Genomic DNA, 18,866 nt, shown 5'->3' with positions numbered 1-18,866 from the left:
TTTAAAGGAAGTTTAATCAACAAATATATTTAATAATATAGTCAAAGTGTCGAACGAGTGTCAAAATAATAAAATATAACGATTACGTAGAATTTTCAAGCGCACTATTTTTCATTCAACACATATTTATGTTAGATATGAAATAAAAATATTTCTTCTAATCAAAAAGTTAAATATTTGATGAGAATTACATCTAGTATAAATTATCTTACGATATATTTGTTCAAAGAATTACAAAGATAATCTTTTGATTTTGTATTTTAGCCGTATAGATATGAATCAATACTTAATTTTCTTACTCTTATACACATAAATACATGGATTTAAATATTAACAAAGTTAAGTAATATTTTTTATATTTAAGGCCGATTCTAAATAAAATTGTCCCAGTTGTTATAAATAATAATTACAGTCACTTGTCATAATACAATTTCCAATAAAATCTTATCCGATTTTATCATATTCAACAATTATATTGTCTGTGATTAACAATTTATATATATATATATATATATTTTTTTTTTAAAGAGATTTACATCACTTGTATTTAAAGAATAATTTATCCTTTTATTCATTACATTTATATAAGTCGATTTAATGAACAAAGAAATCCCGTTAAATTTGTCGATGTAAGCGACACACTTAGTTATCATGCATATGCTATGATCGATATATAAAATTTTTCTTCATATATTATATAGGCATATATGCATATATGCACATATATATGATGTAGTAATATGTTAAAATTTTATCCGGATGAAAGTAAGAAAGAAGAAAAAAGTAAAAATACTTTGATCTGTAACAATTGCAAACATTTTCGATATAAATGCCGAAGTGCTATTGTAGTTGGCTTCTTAGCCTTACTGCCAATAATAATATTTTATCTTGCAAATTCAAGGAAATCACCGACAATTGTAATCCTTTGCCAAAAATCTGTTCGTTCAGATAAAGAAATTTGCTCTTCTGTAATCTTATGAACCCATTGTTTATCTTAGAGTGTGCTTGCTTTGTCCATTAATAGGTATTCGTTGCTTGTTTTATGCCGGTTTATTCGTCCACACTACATTTTTGAATTCCTTCTAAAAAACCTAATACGCATCGAATTAAATGGAGCCCGACCAAATGAAAGAGAGAGAGAGAGAGAGAGAGAGAGACAGACAGACAGACAGACAGACAGACAGACAGACAGAGAATTAATTATCGTAAAATTATAAAAATAAAGCAGAATAAATATTTAAATGATTAGATAATTTTCGAATATTTATATCATTAAGAATTCGCAATGTCATAAATAATGGGAATAGAAACGTTTCCATTTAGTTAATATCATGTATAGAGAATTTGAGTTGAGAGATTGTTTAATTGAGAACAAAATTAGTTACAAAGACGGAATGAAGATGATGATGAGGAGAAGGAGGATGAGGAGGAGGAGGAGGAGGGAGCGTGATAAAGTATATTATTGTCGTATATACTGAAGATTAGCGGAATATCTCAAGCCAAGGCAATTCAGAGTTTGGGCTAAACTTGAAATTAACAGGATAAAGTTTTACCAGTAGCAGAACAATTGCAGTATGCGAGTATAATTAGTAGACGACGTTGGTTTGTCGCGAATCGTATCTCGTGTCAGCCCTTGGATGACGTAGATCGATAGTCGAGTGCGTAAGGAAGAGACATTATAGTTTAATTGATGCTATATAACTTTAGAATAATCTCCCCATAGGTAAGAGATGACCGAGAATAAAATGACTTTATTGAATATTCAATGCCAAACACGGTTTCCCATTATGTCTGGTTGGTTTCATTTTAATCTTCTCGTTTGGTAATTTATTTAATATTAATGTAGAATTGCATGTAAGGTAGTTTAAAGTATACGGAAATATCATGTGTCCTCGTTGTCTGGGTTATTAATGAAGGAAACGTCGAGAATTATCGACATCGTGCGTCAGGTGGAATGAAAAATACTGGATTACATAGATGGATGTATTATTTTACGATGCCTTGCCAATGCTCCGAGTATTAGCTAATGTAATAGCCTAAGTGTTGTAAGTAACATATGGAGAAAGGGATACAAGTAAACAACAGTACTTGGACTTCAAATTCAATGTGTTTTGGTAAGGGAGAGTAATGCGATAGAGAAGAGTATAACGGTTAAATAAATAAATCCTCTCTTCCTTTTTTGCCTTCTTAATGTAATTCAACAATTTTTTTTTCTTCTTTTTTTTTGGCTTTCAAATTTATATAACTTTTTAATAATATTAAATTTTCTTTTAAGTTTTATTTTTAAAAAATCTTCTCTTGTAACATCTATGCCAAGATTATGAATTATATATAATATTTTTTAAAATAAAATAATTCCTCGACATTATCAATTTTTACTAGTGTTTTAAATAAATCGCCAGCAGTTCAAGCAGACATTGGCTATTTAAATATGTGTCACTTAATTAATCATACATTAAAGTAATTCTAATATAATTAACTTAAATTATGTGTCCCTTATAATGGAATGCAATACTTTGCATCTGACAGATACTAGACAAAGCATCCGTAGAAGCATTTTCCAAGAAGTGCAAGATGCACCAGTAGAGAGGACAGATAAGGGAGGTTATAAAAGGGCTAAGGTAACAATAGCAGGAGCTCTTGCTTTCTTATATCGTCACGCGTCGCTGTAGTCAGCTATTGTGGATAATTTCTATTCTGATATTATAATAAAGAAATTTACTTACCCAATTGTATTATTATTTACGGATCCTTAATTATATCGAACGTAACTTCATCTTGCTTTAAGCATTTTACGACTCATTAAATGTATTATAATAGACAAAAAAATTTTGTTTTCCTCAAGGTAGCATTTTCAACGTGAAACGTGAATTTTCAACAAATACACTACTTTCGTACTCTCGTCTCACATATGTTCGTGAAAATTATTTTCACTGCTTTTTCGATTATTTCGATTATTTCTCATAGCTATCAGCTAATGGCTTCAATCAATTTTCATAATTTTTTGATTTTTTATTTCAAGTAATATTTATAAATCTTTACAATTAAATAAATAAATATATATATATATATATATATATATATATATATATATAGGTATGAACAATTTTTTTTTCTTTTTTTTTTTTTTGGAACATGAAATTTGAATGTATAGAGAACAAAAAATTAGATTGAAAGTAGGATTACTTTTTTTTCGTTTTTCCGTTGTACTCTGTATAACATTCATTCTTTATTCATTTAATTTTATTATTTTAGGCGGATACTTTATAAGAACTCGGTGTATTTTCTTCACTTTTTCCATCCAATGGAATATAACTGTATTGCTATTTTAAATAATTAATAAATGAATTTGAAAGAGATATTCACTGTTCTATTCATTTAGATGGAAACATTTTTTTTCTCGTGTGTGCTTGCACAATGAGTAGATCGAAAAAAAGTTTCTATAATAAATGCACGAACATTATTATGAAATTTCAAAGCTTTTTTTATTTTGGAATTTCATTGGCAATTATTTCATTTTGAATACAGTGAATCGTTACGAGAATTTACTTTTGCAATAATATTAGTAAATACTTTATTTTCGCACCAAGCGCGATACCAAATTCATTGCAAGATAAGATAATAATAATATTTATAATGATGTTGATGATGATGATGATGATGATGATGATGATGATGATGATGACGACGACGACGTAGATGACGACGACAACGACGACGACGATCACGACGAAGACCAAGCTGATGACAAAGATTTATACCAAGTTATTTTAATAAATTTACCTTTTTTCTTGAACTAATAAATCAACATTATCGATTGTTTCACGGTCTTCTTAGTTCTTGTAGCTATCTGTCTTCCTATTTTTATTACGAAGAATATATTATTCAGCAATTGTTTATTTAAATTTGAGATATTTTAATGGCAAATTTCCTGTTAAAAATAAACTTGGATTTTATTAATAATATTTCTTTCATATTAACAAGGAAGTTCTTATATTTCTTTTATTGAGATTGTACATGAGGTTGAAGAAAGGCAGAGATTGTGGAACAATCGAGAAAGTCCATGATACAAGGCTATATTTCTCTATCTTTCTTAAGACATTATATTAATCCATTTAAGCAGAACGAATGTGATAATTAATGTCTTAAAATGTGTGTGTAGAACGGTGTAACAATAAAATGATACGCTCTTTCAGCGTATAACATAATATAATGAAAAATGTAATTGAATGGCTATCGATAATCTATTAGAAGACGTGAATTAGCATTTAAATATTTAAAATTGCTAATTGCAATGACAAATCAAAACTTAGTGAAAATTTTAATCAGGCACTGAATACCTCCAAGATCTTTAGACAGGAATTTACGTTGCTAAGCCATAAAAAATGCGATTAAACATCATATGATCGAATAATGGTCCTTTAATAATAGTGAAGATGTTCCTGCGATGCCATCATTCCTTATGATCGACAAATCGAGCGAGCCAGAGAAATATGTGCGCGAGAATTGTTTTTATTATTACTATGCAATTACTATGGAGTGCTGAGCATAATAATCTTTTGTTACAGTTGACTGGATTTCTTCAGCAGCCAGTGCCATACAGCAGCATGACGGAAGTATACGCTGTGGCGAGATGGGATCCGACTTATAAATACTGCCTAAGGATCGTTTTGCCCGATGGATCGCTATTGCTGCAAGCTAGCAACGCCTATACGAGAGATCAATGGTATCACTCTATATTGTGGAAGGTGAGACTCCCCGCTGTTATGGTAAGATTGGAATTAGCGTGGTCGAGGCTTGTTGGGCTCTAAGCGCCAAGCGCTACCACTTTTTAATTACAAAGTGATTTACAAGCCGGTTGAGACCTATCGTCGATATGATTTTGTCAAGGGCGCCCCTAATGCCTCAAAGTAATGTCGGGCTCCCGTGAAGAAGGATGTGCTCGTGAAACCGAGGGAACTAAGAGCATTGGATTGTTTGAAAAATTGCCCGGAAGCCGGCTAGCTGATCCGGCATTAATAAATTTGTCGAGAGCGCGAAACATCACGTGATAAAGCTCGTGAAAAACTTGTCGGCATTACGAGACTCTTACGAAACGGATGAAAGATTGATAATCGAAGCGGGCCGGGCATCGGTCGGGTAACGATCATTCCCCGTCCCGACTCCACGCACTCGCACACGAGGCTTTGGCCAGTCGATTATGTGGGGCGTGGGGCGTGGGGCGTGGGGCGTGGGGCGAGGAACGAGGAACGAGGCTCGAGGAGAGCCCTTATACAGCGATATCATTAAACATGTCATCGGCGTGTCGGGTGAAATTTATATTCACCGCGTGCCAGCACGAGTATCATGCGCCCCGAGGCAGAGCCGAGCTATGACGTACTAGTATAAAGTAAAATAAACGAGTTGGCGGAGGGCGAGGGCGAGAGCGGCGGCGGTGGGGCGGGCGGCGAGGGGGATGGCGGGCCGGGGTGTGCGTGTGGCGGTGGGAGGGAGAGGTCGGCGTGGTCGTGTCGGTGTCAATCTGTTAAGAAGGGGTCACGAAGGCGTCACGATGAATTCCCCTATCGGCCGCTAAAACACGCTCGATCTCTCGACACGGTGAAGTACGTCATAGGACCCGGAACCGTATTTCCATGGAAAATGCCCGGCGCATTAACCGACATGCTTGCTTGATATGCGCGGCGGTGGCTGCCACTTTGCCACGGGCGAACTGATTTCTCCGCAACTCCGATCGTATATTCTAGCTTCCGCTTTCATTGAACGGCCGCTTTTGTATTCTTGTAGAAGAGTATTTTCAAATATCAACATCTGGTCTCAATGGCAACGAAGGAGGAGGTCGTGCTGCGCGAACTCAAGGCCCTCGTTGATTTCGCTCTCTGGACACCTCTTCAGGTATGGTATATGAACTGAAATTGTCGTGAACTCGCACGCGTGATGAGCCACGTGGGGGAAGAGGGGCGAAAGAGGATGGATTAAAGCGAGGGAAGGAAAAATGCAGAAGGGATAAAATTTCCTTTAAACTTAACTTAACATGCATTCGAGCGATAGCGTTGATGGATTGGCAGATCGCGAATTCATTATATTAACAGAAGAAGAAGATGAAGGAATGAAATAATGAAAGAAAGAAAGAAAGAAAGAAAGAAAGAAAGAATGAATGAATGAATGAATGAATGAATGAATGAATTAACGAATTAATTAATGAATTAATTAATGAATGAATGAAAGAAAGAAAGAAAGAAAGAAAGAAAGAATGAATGAATGAATGAATGAATGAATGAATGAATTAACGAATTAATTAATGAATTAATTAATGAATGAATGAAAGAAAGAAAGAAAGAAAGAAAGAAAGACAGACAGTCAGACAGACAGACAGACAGACAGAATGAGAGAAAGAATGAAAAGAAGAAAAAAAACAGATAGAAAGAAAAATACCTTTGGCATAAAAGGTATGCTCGCGCGCAAACACTTTGGTTAAAAATACACGTGTTTTCATTAAATGAAACCATCCGTCAACCGAGCACCTGCAGTCGGCCGTTAATAGCATTTGAGCGAAAAGCGGCCGTAATTGTCGAATGAAAAGTTGTTTCGCAATAATATTGAAATTATTTTTAACCAAGAGGAAGCTGTGGGTTGCGGGAACGGGGTTCGGTGAAAGGTGGGGTAGGGAGGTAGGATCTCGAAGGCGAGGATACAAAGTGCCGCTCACGAGTTTTAAGTGCTAAATAAGGGCTTTAACTAATCGTGGGTAACCTGAGTTTAGGACGAAAGGGTGGCGGGAGCGCCTCTCGAGGCCGTGGCGAAGCTGCTCGAGGAGCCAATCGCCACGGAAAAGTCCGAGGACGAGAGCAACGGTCGGCTCGAGGACTCGTCGCCGGACGAGGAGGACTCGAGTGAACAGGAAGCTCGTAGCTGGGCCGAGGCCGTCCTGAACGTGGCGGCGCCACTCTTGGAACGGGCCGCTCCCCCACCGGCCCTGGCCCGCGGACTCGCCCGGCTGGCCCAGCGACATCCCCGCTCGCCCCTCGTTCTGGGATTGAGGCCCGCCGTAACTCGCTGCCTCAAGCACACCGTGGACTTCGGCAAGTCCCCGGACATGCGTAAGCTCCTCCAGGTGTTCATCGCCGCCCTTTACGAGAACGTCGACGGAGAGCTTACCATCAGGGACTACGTGGCATCGGTACACGGTCCAGGAAGCGACTGCCCCCACCCGAGGATCCTGCCCAATTTGGTCTCCATTTGCGTCGCCGCCATATTCCACAGGTGACGAAGGCCCGACCACTCGCCTCGTGTCGAATCCTCATCCCCTCCTATTCGCCGGCGCACTCAATTTTCTTCATCGTTCGCATAATTAATTTGGTAAATTATCGGGGCGCAGTCGAGCTACACTGGCCACGTTTCTGAATTATTATTCTCAAGGTCGTGGCGTAATTAATAAACTCGCTTTCGCCATTAGCCGACTTCCCGGTGGAGTGTCCACATTCCCGAGATGCGCAGCAAACGTCGGCTTTGTGCGTAAACGAGCTGCTTTCGTAAATTATGAGTCACGATATTTTGGCCAACGGTGACGATTTTCTCTTTATCCATTTACAACTTTCGCATGTTCATTAAAAGGTGAAACTTGAATTTTTTGTCATCGACCAGTTACTTGCTAATTTGCTCGCGCTCCACCTCCATCCAATCAACCAATTAGTCCACACTTGTCACCAATGCTTCACCCTCTATCCTCCACCAGTGCATACATTTTTCTTTTCGCAACCCCTAAAATTATTCCGTTTAGCGACATAAGCGACATTTTTTACGATAGTCCTTTTTGTTTTAGATTCGAAGTAAGCGCGTGCAAGCAGCAACGCGAGCAGCAACAGGAGCAACAACAGGAGCAACAACAGCAGCTGCATCAGCAATCACAGCAGCTCGAGGATGGCGCGTCTGCGTCACTACCACCCCTAAGATGCTATCTTCTAGTCCTGAATATCGCGTACGTAAATAAGATTTATATTATAAGGGTGTACTCCCAATATACGACTACACAGGCTAATTCTATCGACTTTATAAACGCACACGTTTATGCGTTTAATTTGCTGTAAATTTTGACGTATTTTATAAGCGTTTATGCAGCGTCAAAAATAACTTAACCGAGTTGTTCGATTGCAATTTAAATTGATCAAATGTCTCCCTTTTGTTGTTCATTTGTTCTGTCTTGTTTTGCTTTACTCCATTAGTAAATTATATAATTAACCTTAACATTATTACGGAGCAGTAATCAATGAAAAATTTTACATTTCATATTTAATAACTTACCTGTCTTAATATAACATCACCTTGCCAAAAATAACTGCAGTATCCATATTAGAAAACATGATATTTTAAATTTGGATCTTTACTCCAATGTACTTGTGTAGCTTGGACATTATAAAAGGAGAGATAGAGAGAGAGAGAGAGAGAGAGAGAGAGGGAGAGAGAGGGAGAGAGAGAGAGAGAGAGAGAGAGAGAAAAGGAATAACAAAACAATACAAATTCAACAAGTTCCAAATTCATATTTAATAAGTACATTAGTGTGATTTTTCAATTTTATTTTTTTCGTCGTTCGGGAAAGGTGTTCGCTCTTACATTTACATGAGTCGACTCACTCGTTTCTACACGCATGAAATATTATTATTGTTTTAAGGTATTGTTTATTGTAGTAAAGGTAATTATCATTTGCCGGTACTATTATGCTTAATGAATAATATTGTGAAAGGAAAAGATGTCCGGTTAAGTTCATAAGGAGTAAAATCACGTACTGTCCTCAATTTACAAATATTTTCCACTTCTCCATTGTATTCGTCAACGCGTGCGTGCTAAAACGGGCACGTGTAAAAAACCAATTAACCGTTGATTAAATATTTCATTAAAAATTTATAACTATTATCGATCTTATTAGCCCAGTTACGTTCTCTATCACGAATATAGCCGCTTATGCCGACAGTCTCCATCCTTTGTAATTAAAGGAGTCGAGCAAAGGGAAATGTTGGAAAAGCGATAGGTTGATAGTATGGTATGAGTGGGGCGGGAAGAGGCAGAGAGAGAGAGAGAGAGAGAGAGAGAGAGAGAGAATGGGTGGAGGGGCGTGGGGTGGAGTGTAAGAGCATGGGGTTTTTGGTGGGTGAATCATGGGATGGTAGGGTAAACAGCGCAATAGGACATTGCATGGACGAGGCGACGCATTTCAGGTCAGAGTACGCGGACTGGCGGCCGGGCCTCGGGGCGCTGCTGCAGCCGGTGCCCTTCCCGGAGGATGCCCTCGCCGACAAGGAGGTCCAGGAGACGGTTCTCTCCTACGTCATGCGCCGACTCGCCAAGGATCCGCGCTGCACGGTGCACCGGGTGCTACTGCCGGTGCGCGAACCTCGGCCCGGATGGATTCACATTGCCGCGCCCTCGAGTCCCGCATGCCCCGACGAGGGCCAACTCTTCGGCGACATGGTGAGTTGACGGTCCAGCCATGATTACGACCTCCCCGAGCTTCGCCTCGCCTTCCCCCGACGACGCGCTTTACGGAGGATCGCCGATAATTCAGTCGGACGATTTCGCTTCTGCTCCTTAAATTTTATTCCAAATCATGATTAATTAATTTTACAGTAATAATGCTGAAGCGTTAAAACATTGGCTTAATCGTTAACGCATTGCCTAATTAGTTTTATCGAATCGAGAATAAAGAATTGTAAATTGTAAATTGACGGCATTATTTTATCGCTCAACAACTCATCGAACGAAAGATACATTTAATTTAATAGCTTTATGTGGATGGAGAAAGTAAAAAGTAAATTCAATTGAAAATACTGAAATTATTCTTTATTTTTTCTGTTTTTCTTTCTTTCTTTCTTTCTTTCTTTCTTTCTTTATTTCTTTCTTTATTTCTTTCTTTCTTTCTTTCTTTCTTTCTTTCTTCTTTAATACGCTCGAACTGAAACATACTGTCAAGCAAGGTTAAAGCTCCTATCAAATTAAGTATTATCCAACTCTTTTTCTATCGCTTAATTCTAGACTCTCATTTTCTTAAAGTGGCTTTATACCGTTTACGTTTATTCACACAAAGTCATGTAATATTACCGCACGGCCCATTTCTAAGAAAGTACCTTTATTCGTAATTTATTTGCCATTGCAAATAAATTAAATAGAAGGCGATAATAATGAGGAATGGAAAGGAAGGATACTTTATTGTAAAAGACCCTTACATTGTTATAGGCACATGCGAGTCAGAAAATTTATTTGTAGGTTATTTATTCGAGATATGTAGGTTTATTAGGGTAAGTTTATTTAAAATATAGGCGTTGACCTACTTACCAACGGAATGCTTAAAATTATTGGAAAAAATATTTAACGCCCATAAAAATCTTGATCATAAATACGAGAAAGCATCGATCCAATGATTTTGTCGGGCGTCGCTGGAATACACGCAGTTTAATTTGAGCTTATCCTTTTTATCGCTCTCGAGAGAGCCGAGCACAGGATGAATCAACTTTAGCGATTTTCGTAGAAATAGAGTGAAACAGTACGAGAGAGAGAGAGAGAGAGAGAGAGAGAGAGAGAGAGAGAGAATAAAGTACCACCGTGTGTGCGCGCGTGCGCCTATAGGCGCGTGTAGTATTGTATACGAGAGCGTTGGGTTATTTTGGCTGTAGTGAGATGAGGGTAGTCTAGCTCCCCCAGGACGAGTGTTTGCGCAAGAAGCTCGCTTATCCGCGATTTATCACTTATACGGATCGAGGAAGGATCGACTGGTTGGCGTACCTCGTCAATGGCTCCTCACGTTTTATTCTTATCAGTCGCGAGTTCGTTGGCATTTTTATATTATTCTGTCGACGTCACGTGAACGCGATGCGCAACGCCCTTACCTCGTCGGCTCCTACAATCTATTATTTTCTTTCACAAAACTAGGCGACTCTGTGTTTATTTAACATGACGTATTTCTTAAAATGTGTATGGGCTCGGGTGTGACTGCACTCCCGTTGCGTAAATAAACCACTGCGTAAAATATGAATTATTTATCATAACTATGATTGGACTTTTATTTTCTGTTTTTTTTTTCTTTCTTTTTTTCTTTCTTCTACGCATAACTGATGAAATTCAAAAGCCGTCGCGCCGGATAATAAAGCGGCCTCTCGGAATAACTACAAATAAGTAATAATCCCAACCGATCGATAATACTTGTTTGACAAATTCATCTATATACATATGCATACGTGCCCCTAGATTATTTATTAATGGAACACCGCAGCCGTACGCTTTTCATAATAATAAATTAATGAGTATTTTCCGTTATCCGATGTCCTAAAAATGGTAGTTGTCGACTCTTACCATGATGTCGCATAATTACATAAGATTGCCATAAATATATGCTGCGTTATGTATGCATAATGTAGGCTTGGAAATTAAGTTGAATTGACAAAAATTATATACACCCAATGACTGTAGACTGTAGACACTCTATTTGTCGCACTTCAAAGGATGCCGCGACATCCGAGTGACGTCAACACCTTTCAACCACGATATTATCTTTACGACTTTGGAAACGTTTCGAGCACTGGACGAGCGTTCGCCTTCATTAACTGAAACGAGAACATTTTTTAAATCTTCGACGTCTTTGACATTTTTAATTGTCGCAAACTATCCAAACTGATGAACTTTAAAATTCGCATATTTTACGAGTGCCTCGCATACCGGCTCGCACAGACGCATTTCCAACAAGTTATCAGCATATTTCGACGAGATTAATCAACAATTTTAAACATATAGTTTAAACAGATAGTTCAAAATAAATGAAAATTATCTAAGCTCGTGTGAAATGCTCTCATTCGTAATAAGACTCCTTTCTTCTTTTATCTGCTTTTCTTTTCCGTTAAATTTATTCCGCTACCTTAATGGACGACGGAAAAGATCGTCGAAAATTAATATTTTTCATTTATTTAACGATATTTATTTATAATAGAGATATACGCAGGCTTCGTGTTTGTAAAGGAAATACAAGGCTCAAGATAATTTTTGCATTATCAGTCTTAACTTTCATATCCATTGATATTCTTCAGCATTTTGCTGCATTTTCACCATCCTCTATTTATATATCTCATATTAGGCGCTTATTTTCCAAGCTATAAAAATTTTCCATTATTACGTGCTTTCGCCTAGCATGTAAGTGTATCAGAATATAAAGAAATAATGGAGATTAATATACCTTAAGGGATAAAAGGGATATTTTATATGCTAAAATGCAGCCTCCTCTATCCGACTTTGGCTTATATCATGAAAATAGCCTAATTAAAAGATAAAAGCTAAAATGCCGATGTAGTCGTAAATTTACAAGCTAAGACGGAAAATCGCCTCGGACATTTAATTAGCCGACATTTTATTGTAGCGCATCCTTATTATATTTCAATCGAACAAAAAGCCTTAAATATACGAATATTAAAATGACGCTACTCTATAAGTAAATTATAAACTCTTGTTCCAATTTCTTTTCTCCCACTCCCAAGCTCTCCCTCTCCCTTCATCGATACAACAGACGCTTTCTCGCGCGCTCTCTCTCTCTCTCTCTGTCTCTGTCTCTCTCACTCTCTCTGTCTCTGTCTCTCTCTCTCTCTCTCTCTCTCTCAATCTCAATCTCAATCTCAATCTCAATCTCAATCTCAATCTCAATCTCAATCTCAATCTCAATCTCAATCTCAATCTCAATCTCAATCTCAATCTCAATCTCAATCTCAATCTCAATCTCAATCTCAATCTCAATCTCAATCTCAATCTCAATCTCAATCTCAATCTCAATCTCAATCTCAATCTCAATCTCAATCTCAATATTGGTCAACAAATAACAATATCCAAACTATCGACGGGGTTCCATTTATTTTTCTCCTCCTGAGGTAACCTTTAGTTGCGAACCACGACAACTTACTGCGTAAGTTCCTGATCAAACGCAAACATAAAAGAATGTAATAACATCGAGGCTGGCGTAATAACATTTTGGCTCGAGAAGAAAGAAGAAAGAAATCATTTATAGATCCGCGATACGGTGAATTTCCACGTCCAATAAGCGATTCATTTACTCGCCCATCCTTATCCATTTCATTTGCTCGCCTCCCATCACCGAACCTCTATTTCCATCGTCGTTCCGCTATTTCAGTCAACTTCCCATTCCCCGTCGTATCAGCCACGTTGGTCGGCCAAGTCACACGAGTTCTTAGTCCCGCTCCAGAAATCGGATACCCTAAGCTCTCGAAATTCAAACCACGATTCTCTCGTAAGAAGCAGCGCTAAATGACTCGCATTGCCAACGTAGGACCGATCGACCTTATCGCGGCAGCTTTTGCCCCGCGAAATTTATTAGGACGATCGGCAATCTCGTCGGCTTCAATGATTAACGTCGCCGCGATAAGGAGGCTCCTCGGCACCACGGAAAAAGCCAAACGTGATATCGGTCGTTGATTAGTTCGCCTCGTTCGCCCGATGAGCCTCATCGAACCACGAAAGCCACGAAAGGGCACACGGAGTGGAGTCGCGTCGAGGATACCGGAGATCGCATCTGCGGATGGGTTGGCGGATTTAGTCACCTGGTAACGGATCTACTCTGTTTCAGCTGACGACGCTGTTGGCCTGCTGCTGTCGGCGCAAGCGCTTCATAAGCTCCCTGCTGAAGCAGACAGGCGGCGCCTGTATTCTCCTCGGTGTGAGGGGTTGCGACGCCGCCCAGGAGGCGCTCTGTCTCATGCTCGAGTGGCGCCTACTGCCGAGCGAGGAGGCCAGGCTCCAGGTCGTCTCGGCGCTTCAGTCAACCGAGTCCGGGAAGACGCGATACGCGGCTCTTTGCCAGAGGCAGAGAAATCTCCAGGAGTTGGTGAGTATCGGATTGCGAGGGGGCGCCGATCATCGAGACTCTATTTCCCTCTTTCCCACCCCCCTCCTCCTCCTCCTTCTCCTCCTCCTCCTCCGAGTTATTAGTAGAACGGAGAGTATTGCATGGGCGATTGCATGGGGAGGGGAGTGGCGTCGTACGCCGGCGACGTGTTGACGTTAATAATGTAATTCTTTAAATCCAGGCCACCTCCTTGCCACCTTACAACGTTCCTCTTCGTCATTATGAATGCTAATTACTCCAGCATATCAGATATAATGCATTGTACGGCTAAACTTATTATGTACTTATAACTCTCGAATATGAATATTCACGAGGTCGCTTATAAGTGAATAAAATAATAATAAAATACAATTAGAATATTAAGCGGAGCCCAACAATAATATTGAATTTACATAATAATGTGAAGTTTATAAATTTTCATGACTCGTTAAATTAAATGCATACTACGGTATGTTTAATGGAACTTCTCATTCGTCCGTAAATCTAGGAAAAGGCAATCAGAAGTTTAGGTCTATTGGATTATGCAGGATTATTAAAATTATCACAGAGATACATTAAAATTGATTTTATGGAAGAAAGAGGGGTGGAGCCGAGTGCCGCTATCATTAGCCAATCAATAGTCTTTGGGAGAGAACGGCGGTGATGACTTGCGAAATGGCCGATCGTTTGCCTTAACGATCGACGCTACGCGCGTCGTTAAATCAAAACGCAGCCAGTCGCTGGCTAAAGTCGCGAGCGATGCCGATTAATCTAACCGAGGCACAATTTCTTGTTTCAGCAACAGAAGGGCGGACCCCGCAAGCTCACCCTACCGGTGCGCGCGACCGACGCGGATGTGGCCCTCCTCCTCGGTGGTGGTGCTCTGGGCAACCTCGAGTGCCTCAGCCTGGCCTTCACCTCGGTCACCTCGGCTTGCGCGGAGCAGCTAATAAAGCTTCCCGCCCTCAGGTATCTCAACCTCTGGGCCACACAGTTCGGCGACACGGGTCTGCAGATGATAAGCGAACACCTGCAGAAGCTCCAAGTGCTCAACCTCTGCGAGACCCCCGTATCCGACAAGGGCATCTCCAAATTGGCATGTGAGTATACGATAACCGCCATTATCAAGTCTATCGAGAATAGAAATACGTTGATTCATCAATGAGGGATTCGAGAGCGCGCAAGAGCCATTCGAATTCACGTGCAAACCACTCTGGAGCGATAAGAGTGATACCGCGTTCAATAGATCGGACACATTTGTGTCTTTGTAAACCTTCCCCATGAATCTTTAATGCCATCTACAATTCGTTTGGCCACAGATTACGATACAACTGAGGTTTTTCATCTCTTATTACATATGAAAAAAAAAAGCAAGAAAAAAAGAGAAAAAAGATAACAAAAACCTCCGTCGTTACGTTCTACTTCAATTGAAATTTATTATTATCATCATCAAGATTTTCATTGTCATTATTATAACTATTGGATTTCTTGCTGCTGTTGCTAGTGCGATTGTTATTTTATTAAATTTCCACAACATTAAGATAAAAATAAGATTTCTATATATTACAAAGTTATATATTTTGAAAAAAGAGTTCTCGCAAATCTGTAAATCTTCTTCTTCTAAGCTTTCCGGCACTTCATGCTTTCACTCCACGTCATTGGAAATAAAAATTTCTAATTAATTTTTCTAATAAAAATGCTCTTTTGACTTTTATATATAATGTAATTCTTCGGGCATATCCATGACTATGTAATTTACTTTTTATATGATCATTCGAACGAAAAGGAACAAGATTATTCCATTCATCTAATTACGTAAAGATTTCGTGTCGTATAGATTTCTCCACCGACTCAAATTTCAGCTATAAAGATTAATCTATATTTAATCTCTATTGACACTAAGGCCTATATAACTTGATTACCCTAGCAGAATAATAATGCGAGCTTCGTGCAAAAAGCAGCTTTTACAAAAAGTAATGGGAACCGATCGAGAGGCTGACTTCAAAAATATAAACACATAGCTGTGAAAAAATGAATCGTAGAATAACTTTGTCGGAAAGCGCTCGTATTGTTCGATCAAGCGTCCCGAAAACATTCGCTCGAAATCTCGATTTTAGGAGGAGGGTGGGGTGGGGTGGATAGAAAGGTCAAGTCAGCGATCTTAATGCGACTGCTTACTTTACAGCTCTAACGAACCTGCGAAAGCTCAACCTCAACAGCACGAAGCTCTCGGCATCGACATTCGAAACGTTGAAGAAGCGGCTGCCCGCCCTCCAGGAGTTCGACGTGCGCTACACGGAGGCCTGGTGACCCGAGTACACGCCCGAGAGCGCGTCGAACGGATGCTCTCGGGACGGATCGCGTCACGGCTCGCGTCACGGCTCGCGTCACGGCTACAGGAGCAGCAGCACCAAGTCAACTGCGAAGCTCAAGCGCTGAGCGAACACTTAGCGAAACGCACTTACGCATCCTCCTTCTCTGTAATAATCGTTGTGGTTTTCTTCAAGTTAGGTGAACGGTCTTATAACTGCAGCTCCTCCTTATATCTGCGCATCTATACATATTTATATCAGCGTATATCTGTATAGCGGCGCGTATGTATCTTCACGTATTTATATATGTACAACGAGAAGCGGCGATTCTATATCTTTATCTAACTCTCTCTTTCACTCTCTCTCTCTCTCTCTCTCTCTCTATCTCTATCTCTCTCTATCTCTCTCTATCTATCTCTCTCTTACTCTCTCTATCTCTATCTCTATCTCTATCTCTATCTCTATCTCTATCTCTATCTCTATCTCTATCTCTATCTCTATCTCTATCTCTATCTCTATCTCTATCTCTATCTCTATCTCTATCTCTATCTCTATCTCTATCTCTATCTCTATCTCTATCTCTCTATCTCTCTTTCTCTCACCTCTCGCACCCCCGCCCCGTCTCGCCAAACCGCTACACTAACTCCAACTTTCCTTCCCACCCATGCATACATACACACGCGCGCGCGCCCACCATGAAACACATGCATAACCGTACAGACGCACAACAGTATATACGCGCGCGTACACACAATAACAATTACTCACTTTATTCTCAATCCGATATTGCCTTTTTCCATTCGTCGTCTATATTCGCAATTTTAAACAGCGTGAAATTTTTAAATGTTTCTGCCGTGGAATCGCTAATAGATCACGTTTGCATAGCACTCGCTTCTTCAAATTTCGAAGAAATTACTTTTCGTATTTTTTACTCGTTGTCAATGTTACGTCATGCTTTAAATCTCAATTGATCCTAACGGCTTCGTTTCGTCCTTGTCATTCATTTGTCGACGAGGGATGAAATGGATTCTCTGATCTCCATAATATTCGTCAAAAAGATATTAAGAGGATGATAAATGTCAAACCGATAAGATATTCGGCTCGAAAAGCTATTAGAGACGATTGGTATTGCAAGCAATATCACGAACAATAAACTAATAACATTCATTGTATAACCTTTCTTACTGAAATATTTTATTTTTTATAATCCATTAGTAAAGTATTAAATAAGAGTATACGTTCACTTATTTTGTTATTAATTTTACTTACACGCACGCACGAAAACTAAATCACACACACACACACACACACACACACACACACACAAACAAACAAAAGAGTATATTATATTATGAGTATATATACATACATAATAATAATTTGCTATCGTTAATTCTATTATGTTATCTATTATGTATTTAAATAAGGATAATGATTATGAAGTATTTATGATTAAAAGAAAAACACAGTACTTATATTTTCTTAATAAATCCACATATCATTTCGAATGCTTCGCGAGCAATTGTTATATATAATATTAATAATATTAAAAAGAAACTGATTAACATTATTTAATAATTTAATAGGATGAATCAAGCACGATGGATTTATCTCGCCACTTGGTGTTCGCATTCGTATTTTAAAAATAACGTCACTACGCGGCGAAAGTTTTCTCTGAAAGTTATATTCACGAATGATCGATAGATGATAATGCACATACATAGTTTTAATAACAAAACTTATAAATAAAGAATATTGTATCGATAGAGAATAACTGCTTGGAAGCACTGAAATGCCTTCAACGTTAAAATATTATTCGATATTATCGCATTAGGTCCTTTCTTTATTCAAGTGAATATTCTAATTACTTTATTAGTCTTTACAATCGGTCCAACCGACATTGGAAAGAATTGTCAAAGTTGTAAATTTTAAAATTGTTTATTATTATTACAGATGTCGTGTAATATATACCTAAACAGTTTTCCAAATACTTAGAATAAATTGTTTCTTCCTTTCAATACAAAATACAAATCTAACTCTATATAATTGCAAAATAATGACTGGATTAGTTGGAAGAAAAAAGAAAAAAAAAAGAAAAAGTAATTACGGATAGTAAGTGAGAAAAAAATCTATTTCCGTTATGAAAACTTATAGAATTGTATCCGATTTTTATATTGCGATTCTTCATTCGTTTTCTATACAAATCAACAGCGCCCGCAGTCACGAGGTTTGAAAATTCTAATGAAACTGCAATCGAACGATTTTAAATAAATTACACAATCTATCAATTCCTTTGTAATCGCATTATATATTTCAATTAAAATCGATAGATTAATTATCTCTGCTTAAAATGAAAGAATTAAAAAGAGGGATAAAAATACGAAGCCAGTGAAATCTCAGAGAATCTAACGCCTCGAAGGCGACGTATTCATGTAATAATATGAATGCGTATTTTATTCAATAACAATATGAAATAAAATATACGTGTATGTATATGTATATGTATATATATATATATATATATATATATAAATACATACGTATGCATACATATAATAATTATAAAATAAATAGAAAAAACTGAAAATGGTAGAGAAATTAACTTCCGCCGATAAGAATATTACTAAAAAATTATTTTATTTTTATTTTTAATAATACAGAATTGCGGTAAATAAACTTTCGCTCACACA

At 38.3% G+C, this 18,866-nt stretch overlaps 1 protein-coding gene across 1 annotated transcript in view; it reads left to right on the top strand.

Moving 5' to 3' along the window:
• Positions 1-16,241, top strand: part of LOC105363019 (C-Maf-inducing protein) — a 72,807-nt gene extending 56,566 nt beyond the window's left edge. The window contains exons 2-9 of the mRNA XM_011500589.1: positions 4,569-4,748; positions 5,785-5,892; positions 6,761-7,260; positions 7,820-7,975; positions 9,126-9,462; positions 13,607-13,864; positions 14,664-14,964; positions 16,050-16,241. Coding sequence (XP_011498891.1) covers positions 4,569-4,748; positions 5,785-5,892; positions 6,761-7,260; positions 7,820-7,975; positions 9,126-9,462; positions 13,607-13,864; positions 14,664-14,964; positions 16,050-16,174 — 1,965 coding nt within the window. The 3' untranslated portion in view covers positions 16,175-16,241. The remainder of the gene's footprint in view (positions 1-4,568; positions 4,749-5,784; positions 5,893-6,760; positions 7,261-7,819; positions 7,976-9,125; positions 9,463-13,606; positions 13,865-14,663; positions 14,965-16,049) is intronic.
• Positions 16,242-18,866: the final 2,625 nt, after the last annotated feature.

The sequence above is a fragment of the Ceratosolen solmsi genome, unplaced genomic scaffold, assembly GCF_000503995.2.
Source record: "Ceratosolen solmsi marchali unplaced genomic scaffold, CerSol_1.0 scaffold56, whole genome shotgun sequence".
NCBI classification, from domain to species: domain Eukaryota; kingdom Metazoa; phylum Arthropoda; class Insecta; order Hymenoptera; family Agaonidae; genus Ceratosolen; species Ceratosolen solmsi.
Note: the sequence above shows the minus strand (reverse complement) of the source record. Positions and strands in the feature narration are given on the sequence as shown.